Raw genomic sequence first — 13,978 nt, 5'->3', positions numbered from 1 at the left:
CTGCACTCTCTTCCAGCATGCTCCGGCTCCTCCCACCCCCCCATCCCCCACTCCCAAGGTATGAACATTCTGCTCTGATGTGTTTTGTTATTAAGACAGCATAGAGGAGACTGAGAGACTAGGGATGGGCCGCTGCATCCCTGCCCTGGGCTGCATCATCCTACAGCCTAGAGCGGAAGAGCCAGTGTTCACGAGCCCCAGAGCCTGGCTGGCAGTGGGCTGTGTGATGGCCATACTCAGCATGCATGGGTCTGTTCACCCAGCTCGGCATTTCACCGTTAAGACCAGTAGTTCAGGAGGTTGTGTGTGTGGCTCGTGCCTTTCATGCTGAATGAAGAAATTAAAGATGTGGGAGATTCTGGAAGGATAGGGAGTGACTAAGTGGAAGACTGGGTGAGTGGGTCACCCCAAGACTGTTAGAAGTTTCTCACGAAGCAGGTTTGATACATAAGGTGACTGTTGGGTGGCGGCCACATACGTTCTTAGCTCCTATACGTTATATACATTATATATACCTTGTGTTGCATACTTTCTTGAGCTAGTGAGGGTTATTTATATACAGAATTGTGTATTGAGCTAGCTGTTGATCCAAAGCATTTTCAGGGGTGGGCTTTGACTGTATCTGATTTTCCCATAATGCACTAATTTAGGACTTCCTTGTACAGATGGCTCTTCCTTACTAAAATGTGGCTGCTTTTCTCTAAGACTTTTATTAACTCTAGAGTTTTATGACGTTCTGTTAAGCTTATTGGTCCAGATTCAGCTTCCTCATCGGCTTATGAGAGAAAGTATAGGACAATAGTCTTACAGCCGAGGCAGGCTTGCCCGACCTTGTCATCCTCTGCACGAAGTGATGCGGTACATCTGCTGTTTTACGTGTTGTTCATAAGGAGGCAGCTATGACAATTGGTTCAACAGTTTCCTACACGGCAGTTGAACTCCTCACAACAGCCTGAGAGCACGGACGGAGAGGCTAGGCTGAGCGCTAAGGGAGTTGGGCTGTGTGGTCCGTATCCCCGATCTCTACCATGGATGAAACCTTTAACTTCTCTTAAGCTTTGACCTCCTCATCAATATGAACAGCTGGGATAAACGCTAAAGCCTCTTCCACTTCCATTACGAAGCGAGTACTTAGGGAGCACTTGCTGTATGCACACATAGATACCCTGAGGGCTGTCAGGGAAAAGCCAAACCGTTGCCCTGAAGGAGCTTAGACATTTCTCTGGCTTGGGTGTACAAAAGCCTATTTGCCGAAAGCCCAGCATGGAGGCTTAAGAGCTGGTGTCCCCATCAACGGGTCGGACCACACCATCTGCTCCTCTGCACTTGGTACCTGCCTGTCACATTTATCTCCTAGTGCAGCAGAAGGCCAAATATTCTTGGTCTCCCGGCCACATAGGCAGCTGGAGAAGATGCAGCTGGCAGGTAAATGAGTGGAGATGACTGTGTTCTAATAAAGCTTTATTTACACAGACAGCTATTCCCGTCCCACAGTTGTTTAATTTCTTACTGCCTTGTCTGAAATGGTAAAATGTTGTCTGTTTAAGTAGGATCTGGTGGTGTAGCCAAATAAGTAAATAATAGGGGTCTGCTGAGTATAGCTTTGTCCTTCATTTTGTCACCAGCAAAGACCTGAGGACAGACCTCGGGTTACCATGCTCCTCCTACAGGAAGTGCATTAGAGTCCTCCACTAGGGAGTTAGACACACTGCCAAGGATTGTCAGGTCCCGGGTCCAGGAGCTGAATATAACCCACCTTTGTCTTCAGGGACTGAAACCTCTGCTCTGAACAGAGGCTCTTTGATTGAGGTGGACCTGACAAAGCCAGCCTGCATCCATTTTTGGAAACATCCCTAGCCTCTCACCTTGGTCCTCATCCCAAGCCTCTTCCAGACTCTAAAGAAAAGAACGCTGTTGCTGTGTGTCCCGAGGGTGTGCTGGCACAGGGCCTCTGCAGGGTCGCATGAGGCAAGGATGCAAGCCAGGAAGTCATCCCAAGGGATGCTCCTTGGTCACTAATCTGCCATACACATAAGCCCTTCAGACGTTAGAAATTGGAAATAGATGCTCCTAGAGCAGCAGCCGCTTTCAGTCTTTTGAGAGCCATGACTTAGCGGTGTTTTTAAGTCCCGGAAAAGGGATGTCTTCGCCTCTAGTAAGGGCCTCAGAGAAAGGGAGTATTGTTCTAGCAGCTGACCTTGTGACCTCTGCTCTGCTCACAGGGAGAGGTGACATTCAGCCTCAGTTGGACAGCGCCCTCCAGGACGTCAGTGATAAGTATCTCCTGTTGGAAGAGACAGAAAAGCAGGCCGTGCGCAGAGCGCTGATTGAAGAACGTGGTCGGTTCTGCACCTTTGTCTCTATGCTGCGGCCAGTGATTGTAAGTTGATGGAAGCTTCTAGAAGGTTTGGACCATGTAGCATGGAGCCCCCCCATCCCCCCCACCCCCACCCCGGGCCTCCTACTGCTGTCAGGAATCACCATGGCGTCCACACACCAGATGCTCCTTGGGGAGTTGAGTTGCTCACATCCACGCAACGTGCCTCACAGTTCTTAGCAGCACATCTCCTACTGTTTCTTCCCACTGATTGAAGGAGCTTTAGTGTCCCTGGGCACGGCAGCACAAGCCCGTAATCCCAGCGCTTTGGGGGAGATGACACAAGGGGAATGCTGTGAATTTTAGGCAAGCCGGGCTTGTATTGTATGTTCTAGGCTACCTACAGCTACAGAGTGAGATGTGTTCTCAACACTCCCACCTCTCAGAAAAAAAAAAACAAGCAAACAAATACACAAAAACATATTTTTAAAGGCTTTTAAAGTGGAGTTGCAGGTCGGCAGCGCCAGTCGACTGGATACGAACATTCTGAGGTGCACTGTAGAGTAGACAGTATCTAAAACTCTAAGCCCGGCACCCCATGCATCTGTGTCCTAAGCCCCCAGGAAGCACCTCAGTGGATAAACCCCCTCCTAATGTCTAAGTAAATCATGTGCATGCTGCGACTGGGTTTGCAGTAGCCATACCTGGTGGAGGCTGCCGGAAGGCTCCACCCCAGCGGAACTCTCAGATTTGAGTTGTTCCCTCGGTCTGTACCGGGGCCTGCAGTCCCTGCTGACACTTGGGAGGGTGACTGAAAAGTTTGTAGTCCTTGCTGCCATCCCACTTGCCAGTTACTAAGATGGGGCAGGGGGCAAGAAAGGGCGATAGTTAACTCTATTGAACATACTTGGACTGGTCAAGAAGATCTGCACCCAAGTAACCCTAAGTCATCAGTCATCAAGGGCTACCTGAGCCCATGGAAGGATCCCTGAAACCGCTATGGGCAGACCAGGAACTCTGTAGGCCTGGAAGTGCCCAGGCACTCTGAGGATGCTCTGTGTCCCTCCACTGTCCCCAGCACACAGGTCACTTCATTACTACCTTTTCCCCCTTCTCTTTGCAAAAAGAAAGTGCACGTGTCACCTGCAGCTTAGATCCCTGTCACAGACGCCTTTCGCGAAAGGTTGAAAGGTCATGCATGCAGCGACCCACACACAAGTAGTTGGAACAAGAGAGGGAGGGACTCCACACGGTGACGCGCACAAATTGCTTCCCTCCAGGAGGAAGAGATTTCCATGTTAGGGGAGATTACCCACCTTCAGACCATCTCGGAAGACCTGAAGAGCTTGACCATGGACCCTCACAAGCTGCCCTCCTCAAGTGAACAGGTAGGAAGTGTGGACCAGATGGTCAGGGACAAGTCAGAGATACTGAGTTCAGGGCTCTGGTCCTCCTTGTGGCATCCTCCCTATCTGAGACTCTACCCGTCTGTCACCACGTTCTTGCATTCTCACATGTGCCAGTCACTGGCGAGCCGCTGGGTTGTGCTCTGTTAACATCCTTTCTGGTCTTCTCTGCCCATGAAATCAGCCAATTCAAGCCGGATTAAGAGTATGAAAGCTCTCAGGCGGGTTCACTGGTCCCAGGGAATGAGGCCAGGGAAGTCGCCATGCAGACAGGGAGATGGGGGCTGGGGGTAGGGGGGAGAAAGAAAGAAAAGAGGGTATATTATTGGGTGAAGGGAGAGAAAGAGAGACCCCCAAAATGTCTGTATTCTGTAGGGAAGAGCCTCTGGGGGAGGGGGAAGCCCAGCCCCTGGGCTGAAAAGTTCCGGGCAGAGGGCAGGGGTATGGCTGACAGGTAGGGACTGAGGGATGCTGGGAGAATCCAGAGGCCAGGTCTGCTTTGATTCTGTTAAATAGGCACCCCAGCCGCTTGTCCTGAGTCTAAAGCCCGACATGAACCACCTTAGTTCACCTTTACTATTAGGCCTGTTTTGTATGGAATGATGGTGAGGCGCTGAGAGACGAAGGCACTTAGCCAAGGCCACCACTCTTAGTAAGTGACGAGCCAAGGATTTGAGTCAGGCGGTCCATGACCGACCTGGTCCTATGCTCACCCACTCTGCAGGCATGAGCTATCAAAGGAAGCTGGCATCATGTTAGTCTGTTGTCACGATTTGCAATCCTCTGTGGAGCTGATGGGGTCGTTTATGAGAGCCTTTCCCATCTGGGCCGAGATGACATATTTTACAGTGCTTTACTCACTTAGTGTGTGTGACATTAATACTGTGTCAAGTGGACAGAGCATGGTTGGGGGAACAATTGATGAATCATATGCTGATCTCAGCCCTTTGCGTGCCGTTCTTACTGTCTGCATGGACAGCCAGCTCAGAAAGATCCATTTGGAAGCTTTGTGGTTTTCTGTCTATGAAATTTTTCTGTTAGACTCGAGTACGCGTTGACTCAATAAGTAGACGTTCGTGGAGTGCCTCTTAAAATGAGCAAGAGGTGGACCTTATTCTCAATGGCTCTTTGTCACAAGGGAGACACACAGAAATAATTGTGATACGATTGGGTTACTTTTGATTCTGTGAGGTCCTCGTGCTTCTAGCCCTGGCCAAACAGGGCACAGGTGACTGCTGAACATCAGGTAGTTAAAGTGCGGTCAGCGGGCCCCAAAACCATTATTGTCTTTCTGGAGCTGCAGGCTGAAAATCCTGCTGATTTTAGCCTATGGTAAAAATAGCTTTGAGGAGCTGCTAATCCACCGTTGTAATTATCTCTTCCTCCTGGTATCTCATGCTAGTCCTGTTTTAGCTCCCCTCACCACCTCCCCCTCCCCTCCCCCACCTACTTCTTCTTCCCCCTCCCCCTCCCCCCTCCGTTAACTCTAGTTCTTTTGTTTGTCTCAGCTCCGTGACATGGAGGGACAAGTAGTGGGGCTCGTCAGCTGAAACATGCCTTTTCTCTTCTAATTCTACACCTGTGAGGGTAGCATTGTGATTTCACTGTGTGTGTGTGTGTGTGTGTGTGTGTGTGTGTGTGTGTGAAGCCCTTCTCCTCCGTCCGTCCCTTACCCAGATGCTCTGTCCCTTCAGGTGATCTTGGACTTGAAAGGGTCTGACTACAGCTGGTCGTATCAGACGCCACCCTCTTCTCCCAGCACCACCATGTCCAGGAAGTCAAGTGTCTGCAGGTAAGTGAAGCCTCAGATCTCATAGTGCTTTCCAAGATGCCTTTGTGTGAATACGACCAAAGGCCAGGCAGATCTCTGTGAGTTCGAGGCCAGCCTGGTCTACAGAGGGAATCCAGGACAGCCAAGGCTGCACAGAGAAACCCTGTCTCGACAATAAACAAAACCAACAACAACAGCAACAACCAAAAAAAGTTGATCCATAGTCTCTGTAACAGAAGCCACAAGGCTTCAAAAAAGCCCATGCAGGTTTTGTTTGGTATTTACATCCCGTGTCCATCGTCTCCTCTACTCCTCTCCCCCCACCCCCAACACACGTGGGGAAATACAGAACCGTTTGGAAGGGTCCTGGGATCTACGTAGTTTCACAAGGCAGCCTTTCTTGGCCCGCTGAGAGGGAAGAGTTTACTCTGTTCTTGAAAGGTTGGAAGCATCATCAGACGTCACTTCCTGCCTTGGTACAGTAATGTCTGCTGCCAGTCGTTTGCCTTGACTCTGCAAAGCCAAATGGCTGTGAGGTAGCCTGGAGCGGAAGGAGCAGGGGTCAGTCAGCTCAGAATGGTAGGGAGAGGTCGCTTCGCATCCTGCTAGGCTTTCATCTCTCCATGGTCTGGTGTGTCTGTGGCAGGCAGTTCCAGTCAACAGACTGCGTCCTGACGTCTCCCCGCAAGATGCTGCTTGGTGTCTTGCCACCTTTCATGGGCTGCGTGGCTTTGTGAGACAGAGGAAAATCTTTTCTTTGTTTCAGTAGCTCAGCAGGTCTCATTACTGCAAAGCAAGCCACACAGCGCCTTGTTCAGTTGCACTGATGGGAGCTGGCTCGAGTGCAGTTGCCATGAGCTTTCTTCTCAGTCCCCAGATGCCATCTTTTGGCTGAAATTGTAGCAGTGTTATCCCTTCCCCACCCCCGACCCCATGGTGGGGTCTGAGCCATCTCTCTAGCCCCCCACGTGTTTCTGTAACCGCCCGAAATGTTTTAGCTCTGCTTGCCTGGACTAGGGACTTTACTCAGCTTTCTGGTTTCCATAGGAGCATGCAGAGCGGCTCCAGGGTGGGAGCCATCCGTCTACTTCCTACTCACTGGCTCACCTTAGAAGGGAGCCGCTCAGCATCGGTCATTCTCCTCATTGAAAGCTGCCTGTGCCGTCACACCCGGGCCCACGGACAGTTAAACAGGGAAATCCACGAAGAAGTAAAGCCAATAGTCAACTCACCAGCTCTGTTAATCAGATAGATGGTAGGGCTGGAGAGGTGGCTCAGCGGTTAAGAGCACTGGCTGCTCTTCCATACGTCCTGAGTTCAATTCCCAGTGACCACATGGTGGTTCACAACCATCTATAATGAGATCTGGTGCCCTCTTCTGGCCTGCAGGTGTAGTTGCAGATAGAGCACACTCATACATACACTCATACACACCCACACACCCACACACCCACACACACACACACCCCTTATAAAAATTTAAAAAGGAAGGAAGGAAGAGTGCTTGCACTCAGTCACACCAAGTCGATTTCCCAGTGTGCTGAGGTGGATGGGGTCTACCTTGGGAGGGAACCAGCGCAGAGTGTCTGCCAGTGCTGTTTAGGATGTGAGAGCATGCCACATGCCCCAGGATCATGGCTACTGCAGGCAGATGAGGTCACCCCCACTTCTTTCCTTACATCACAAGTGTTTGTCCCCAGGTTTGCTGGTAGATGGCACAGTAGATTTGGACCTCGTTGGCTTTTTAAGGTTTGCATACCAAGACTGTCACATTGTACCTCAGATGCCTGGGACCCAGCTCTCTGGCTGTCCTTCCAAATCCTTGAACATGTCTTGGGTTTGTATTGCTTCTCCAGGCCAGGAGCTGACTCCGTTCTCTTTTGCGTTTCCCCACTCTGCCCCTTGCTGTCGGCCCCTCCCCTCCCCTCCCCTCCCCTCCCCTCCCCTCCCCTCCCCTCCCCTCCCCTCCCCCTCCCCCTCCACTTGTCCCCTGCAGCAGCCTGAACAGTGTCAACAGCAGCGACTCCCGGTCCAGCGGTTCCCACTCGCACTCTCCCAGCTCGCATTACCGCTACCGCAGCTCCAACCTGGCGCAGCAGGCCCCGGTGAGGCTGTCCAGCGTGTCCTCCCACGACTCAGGGTTCATATCCCAGGACGCCTTCCAGTCCAAGTCACCCTCTCCCATGCCACCTGAGGCTGCCAACCAGGTAAGGATGCCGCCCTCGACCCAGAGAGCAACAGGCACACACAGGGTGCCCTGACCACCGTTGATGGGTCATCGAATCCTCATCTTTTAAGGTAGTCCCCCAAAGGGAGAGACGCCTGTAAGTTGGGCTGGAAGCCTGCCTTAATGTCCAGCGCTAGTTAAAATACCATGTTGGTTTGGCAAGCTATCACATGTAAGTAGGTAGGTAGCCTCAGAGAGACTGGGCCCTCTCTCCTGCATCCCCGCAGGTACCCAGTGTTGGTTTTTAAATTATCTGTATTGCCTGTATTATCTGTAGGCCCAGCTAGCAGTCAGTTAAGACACAGACACTTGATATGTTTTGAAATAGCCTTAATTAACCTGGGGCAAGGCAGATGCCAATCCTCTAAACTACCTCCCATAGTGGGGCAGGCATGGGATCCCTGGTGTGATGCTGCGATCCACTATGGGGACACCCTCGTCACACCGTCCCAGGTTCTCCTCAGGGGTGGAGACCCTATCGCCCAATAGTGATTCCCTGGTCTCTCAGTTCCTCACCATCAGTTATGCTGCCAGTGAGAACGGCCGCTGTAGCCCCGGTGGGTGATTCTGTTGGCTCTTTGATCCTGGTAGATGTGTGGTCTCTACATCTCCTGTAGTTTGGGTGGCACCCGCCAAGCCCAGTGTTCCTGCTGCCAAAGCAGGCGGGGAACCACACCAAGCATTGGGCCTGTCTCATGTGTGTTGGTGTATGTGTCCCTCAGGGTCCCTGTTACCTAGGGCAGGTTTGTCACCTCTGGCTCAACACTCCTTAATTAGCACAGTGTACCCAATGCCAGGACATGGTTGGTGCCACCACCCATTGGGCCCCACAGCGCCACCTGCTGGGAGAGAGGAGGCTGGGCCAGAGGACCCTGTTCCTCAGCCAAGGTTAGCAAGTCCAGAACCTCACACATGATTCAGAACTCTTTCTTCAGCATTCTTTAGCCATCGGAAGTATGCTTCTCTCGCCTGGGGTGCTTTGGCTTGGCCCTCAGAGCCTCTGTCCCTATTATGTGCTCCACTAAAACCATGCCTGCTGTGCTCCCAAGCTGACGTGGGCAGGAGGTGAGACTCTTTGCTTCCTTAAAGGCTATTCTAATGTCTATAGCTGTGTGTTTCTAATGGATTGAAAATTAACATACTGTAACTTCCTGCAAAAGCAAAGCCTTTCACTCTTTTCATATTTCTCTTGATAGCCCAAGCATGTTTTCTGCCCTCCCCTCACCCCCCAACCCCCCAGTAATACCCTTGGAAGCAAAAAGTGGCAGATTGGGGGTTTCTAAAATCCGGAAAGCCTGTATCTGTCTGGCTAGTACCCAAGAGTCGAGTTTCTGGGGCTAGGGAGCTAGCTCAGTCAGTAGGGTACCTGTACTTGAGAGTACCAAAGACTCAAGTCTCGATCTTCAGCACCCATCAGGTAAAGTGGCACCTGCCTGTCAGCTTAGAGAGACAGGTGGATCTCCGGGGCTGGCAAGTTAATGTGGCTGGGCTTGGTGAGAGACCTTGCCTTGAAAAAACAAGGTGGACGGCAGTAGAGGAAGACATGAACACCAATGAACCTCAATGAACACCAATGAACCAATCACACACACACACACACACACACACACACACACACACACACACCTTTCTGTATGTTTTGTTGGTGCTGGGTGTGGAACCCAGGGTCTCTCCTAGGCGAATGACCAACCATTGTCTTACTTCCCAAGCCTCAGTAGTTAAAACAAGCCACAGGAGGCTGCAGAACTTAAAGGAGAATGATTCTTTTTCAGCCAACACCACTGCTTACTGTAACGGGAAACTTGTAAGACTCACACCAGCCGGAGGGTTCCAACCTCTGCCTTGGTGTCATTAGAAACTGTTCATCCCATTTTCAAGGAGAAGAACCTTGGACTAAGAGTTTGACATCCGCAGGCCACAGCTGGGGAGTGGTAGAGGCAAAGCATCCATCCGAAGCTTTAAATTTCTCATTATGGGTTCAAGCTACTGATAACGCATTTGGTCCTTTGCCCTTGCAGGATGGGAAGCTAAGCTTCCGCCAAAGAGGGTAGAAACATGAATCTGGCCTCCTTGACAGTTGGCCCAGGCACACCTCTGGAAGCGAACGATAGTGCCAAAGGGCCAGTTTATTTAGTGAAAGTGGGGCTGAGGTAGGGGTTGCACGTAGCAGTGAGCAACTTGGGAGGTTGGTGGCTTGAGGCAGAGAGGGCTAATGGCAAATGGCATGAAGTCTCAAAGCCTGTTCCCTGTGACACAGCTCCTGCAGCAAGGGCACACTTCCCAATCCTTCCCAAACAGTCCCGCCAACTGGAGACCAAGTATTCAAACATCCAAGCCGAAGGGACCCGTTCTCGTTGGAACCACCACATCAGGCTACAGAGTCGAGGCCCAACAAAGAATAGAAAGGCAGAGTCCCCGGTACAGCAGTGTCAGAAAGCCAGACTAGGGCCAGGAGACTGACAGACATGTGGACTTAGTACCGTCAGCACTAGGACACGTCCCCCCAACCTGGTCCTCTCTGGAAGCTTCCTGCAGTGCACTGGCCACTGGAAATGCATACCGGTCACAGGGTTTCCCTCTTCAGAGTCCATACAGAGAGCCTCAAATGCGTCTTCAAGACTTGGGGGGCCCACCATACGGAACAGAAACTGCTGGACCCAATAAGAAGCTAGGAATTAGAGCTGTTGGTGTCATCATTCGGCCACCCCCTGCCTAGGGACAGTTTTGTGAAGTGTACAGTACCTGTGAGCCTACGAGGTCCTCCCTGGGGACCCAAGCTTGCATATATTATCATATGCCCAAGAGAGCAGAGCCTTGCTGGGAGGCCCAGTGTGTTGAGCCTGTATTCCTCTGCTGGGCAACGGTGCCACTTGACGTCTGCAGGCCCCATAGTCAGCAGGGCCAGAGCTTGGCCAGGTCTCATAATTGCTTTGCAAGAGCTTTCTTAAAACCTGTGTGTGTGAACGAACACTCAGCCTTAACTTACCCTCTGCTTCTCTCACCCTCCCTCGTCTGTGTGTATGTCCTCCCTCTCTGTCTGTGCCCTTCCCACCTTGTCCTTCTCCCTTTATTTTAATTCTGATTTCCGGTGGCCCGCGCTTTGGTTTGGTTTGGTCTGGTCTGGTCTGTTGGTCCCCTCGTGTGGCTCCTCCCTACTTCAGAACTCATCGAGCTCGGCCTCCTCAGAAGCATCGGAAACCTGCCAGTCAGTGAGCGAGTGCAGCTCCCCCACCTCAGTCAGCTCAGGCTCCACCATGGGCGCCTGGGTGTCCACAGAGAAGGTGAATGACCAGGGTGGTGGCAGCAGCAGCAGCCATGGTGGGCTGTCCTTTCCTGACCGCCCTTTCCCCCTGACCGCCCCCCGCACCCCCCCCCCCCCACCTGCTGCACACACAGCCATCAGAGCCTAGGAACCTGGAAACTCAGGATCTGCTCCAAAAGCTGGGCCCTCTTTGGGGACAGGGCCTGAACAGGGTGGAAGGCTGCCTGGCTGCCTAACGGTGTGCTCAGCCAGGGAGAGGAAAGAAAGGCTTTGGGGAATTTGGAGATGTGAAAGCTTCCTTCCCAGAACAGGTGTCTCTGCTCATCCTTCCTGTCTTTCTTCCCCCAACATCCCACCAGACTGTTGGATGTGACATCTCACTGTATTGGAGGCCATGTGCTTTCTTGTCTTTCAGTTTGCACCCCGCCCCCCCCCCACACCCCCTACCCCTAAGCTTGATGCGGAATCTGCTCCTGAGCAGGGTGATGACTCGGAAACCTAGAATGGACAGACCCGCTGGAAAACACCTCTAAATACCCTATCTTATAACAAGATGACTCAACCCCTCGCACAATGAAATTATGCTTCACTAGTTTAAAAAAATTTTGAAAATCACCAAGAGAGCATTGCCAATGAAGGGCAGTGGTCAGTTTCTGAACTATTCTCAAAACTGGGTACCGACTGGGTGCCAAGTCCATGCGTTCTCTGCGCCCTTGGCTCTCCTCCTGCACCGACCGTCATCCGCAGGCAGAAGAGCCAACCAGTGTTGGCTTTATTTGTAAATATTCAGGTTTCCCCCCTTGCCCTCAGTGTCAGTGCCATCTCGTATCTCTATACTCATCCTGTTATATTAATTTTTTTCCTTTTCTCCTCCCCCCTTTTTTTGTTTGTTTTTATTTCCAGTTGTCTAATGGGTTTTCTCACTATAGTTTACCAAGTGAGTCCCATGCAGGGCCCGCGGGAGCAGGCCCATTCCCTCACTGCCTGCCCGCCTCCCGCCTGCTCCCTCGGGTCACCTCTCTCCATCTTCCCGACTACGCTCATTATTACACCATTGGGCCCGGCATGTTCCCGTCATCTCAGATCCCTAGCTGGAAGGTTTGTGTCTCTCCCCCTCCTCCCTCCTCCCTCCTCCCCCTCTAGTCCTCCCTTCATCGCTTCTGTGCTCACCCCTCCTCTGTTCTGCCGTCCTCTCCTCAGCCCTACCCTTACTTTCACACTCTGCCGCCTTCCCCACAACCTTCTTCCTCAGGAGGCGCCCCTACCCCTACCCCCACCCCCCCGCCCAGGGTGGGGGCACCAAAATAACAACTGGAGATAATTTCCCACGTGGAACAGAAACCCGAGTCTTCCTTTAGGGAACCTTAGCACTGGAGAGTGGAGATCAAGGACACTGCAGGGAGTGTGGCACCTGCTGCCTTCATTCCCTCCCGGGCCACCTGCAGTATCCTCCTTGGCCATGTGCCCAACCTGTCCCCTTAGGACAGTCCCGCGGCATAACAGAACTGCAGCCTGGAGCATGCGTCCGATCACTCTGCCGTAGCTCAGTAGTATATGAACTTTGCTTTTGATTGTTTTATATTGAAACACGTGTTTGCTTCAATATAAAACCCAGACTTTTCAGTGCTTTCCACCAGGGCGATTGAGGCTCCAGGATGGTCAGTCAGCCCATGGACTGCCGGCAGTTTGAGCAGCATCCTCCATACCTGCTGCAGATCCCTAGAGCCCTTCTTGTCCCAGAAGTGGACTGGGCAGCTGTGGGATGGCTGGTGGTGCTCTAGTGCCCCCTGGTGGCCACTTGGCCAAGTCAGTCAGTTGCTCTACGAGAGTGGTTCTTTGGGCAGGCAGGCCTGGCTACCTGAGATGGCTCTCTCTCTCTCTCTCTCTCTCCTGGCTGATGCTGTAGTATATAATGCTCACCTATCAGGTGGCTTCTACCTGCCTGGTTGTTGAGAGTGTTTAATCTTTGGGCAGGGATGAGGAGAAGAGTGGTACTGGGCCGGGGTGGTGGTGGTAGGGGAGGGCGCGGCGGGGTCGTCAGTGAGTGTGGGCAGGCAGAAGGGCTCAGGGGTAGCCTCTGCTAGAGCTAGCTGCCTGGTGTGGTGGCTTCAGCCTTCCGTCCGGGTTGGGGGCCATGGCTCCTGAGCACGTTGTTCTACTCAGGACTGGGCAAAGCCAGGACCCTATGACCAGCCGCTGGTGAACACCCTCCAGCGCCGCAAAGAGAAACGTGAGCCGGACTCCAACGGGGGAGGGCCCACCGCCACAGGAGGTCCACCTACAGCTCCTGAAGAGGTGCAGAGGCCGAGGAGCATGACTGTGTCAGCTGCCACCAGGGTGATATACCTGTTCTGTTTCTGGTTGGTGGAGGGGTGGGGAGGCGGGGTGCTGTCACATAATTGGACCAAGATGGGGACCAGGACCATGGCCAGCATTTGGGGGTCCAGATAGCCCCAGCTCCATTGTGTAAAAGACCCTAGGAGAGTAAGACACGCAGAACTCCCTAGTTCCCCAATGAGAACTGTGCAGGTCTAAGTAGCCACCAAAGTCTACCAGTGTGCTCACAGGAGTGATCTGGGCCCCCACTGAGAGCGGTAAGTGTGCGGTGGCTCTGGTCTCTTGAGTTTTCATGTCCCTGGTGGCTTGTGTGTCATGCAGCCTGGTGAGGAGATGGAGGCCTGTGAGGAGCTGGCACTCGCCCTGTCCCGGGGCCTCCAGCTGGACACACAGAGCAGCAGCCGAGACTCACTGCAGTGCTCCAGTGGCTACAGCACTCAGACCGCCACCCCGTGCTGCTCTGAGGATACCATCCCCTCCCAAGGTACGAGGCGCCCAGCTTGCTGCCCGGCTTTCCGGGCGGCTCCAGGTGAGGAGGCAGCGAGCCAGCGGCTGTTCTACCACAGCGTATCTCCTGGCTACGGATGGGCTTTGGAGTGACTCTGTCATCTGAGGGTGCTTTGGGGCTGGTGATCTGTAGCTTACTGGTAACTAGCTG

At 52.6% G+C, this 13,978-nt stretch overlaps 1 protein-coding gene across 9 annotated transcripts in view; it reads left to right on the top strand.

The window, feature by feature from the left end:
* The window catches only part of MTSS1 (MTSS I-BAR domain containing 1), a 137,988-nt gene that overhangs the window by 119,439 nt on the left and 4,571 nt on the right, over positions 1-13,978 (top strand). For 2 of the 9 annotated variants that reach the window (XM_084750690.1, XM_084750692.1), the window contains exons 7-14: positions 2,223-2,380; positions 3,598-3,705; positions 5,418-5,515; positions 7,491-7,701; positions 10,883-11,002; positions 11,887-12,081; positions 13,147-13,320; positions 13,642-13,849. In XM_084750690.1, coding sequence (XP_084606816.1) covers positions 2,223-2,380; positions 3,598-3,705; positions 5,418-5,515; positions 7,491-7,701; positions 10,883-11,002; positions 11,887-12,081; positions 13,147-13,320; positions 13,642-13,849 — 1,272 coding nt within the window. The remainder of the gene's footprint in view (positions 1-2,222; positions 2,381-3,597; positions 3,706-5,417; positions 5,516-7,490; positions 7,702-10,882; positions 11,003-11,886; positions 12,082-13,146; positions 13,321-13,641; positions 13,850-13,978) is intronic. The other 7 variants (XM_084750691.1, XM_084750695.1, XM_084750696.1 and 4 more) reach the window with 7 other exon arrangements.

This window comes from Acomys minous, assembly GCF_964271855.1.
Source record: "Acomys minous genome assembly, chromosome: 12".
In the NCBI taxonomy this organism is placed as follows: Eukaryota; Metazoa; Chordata; class Mammalia; order Rodentia; family Muridae; genus Acomys; species Acomys minous.
Note: the sequence above shows the minus strand (reverse complement) of the source record. Positions and strands in the feature narration are given on the sequence as shown.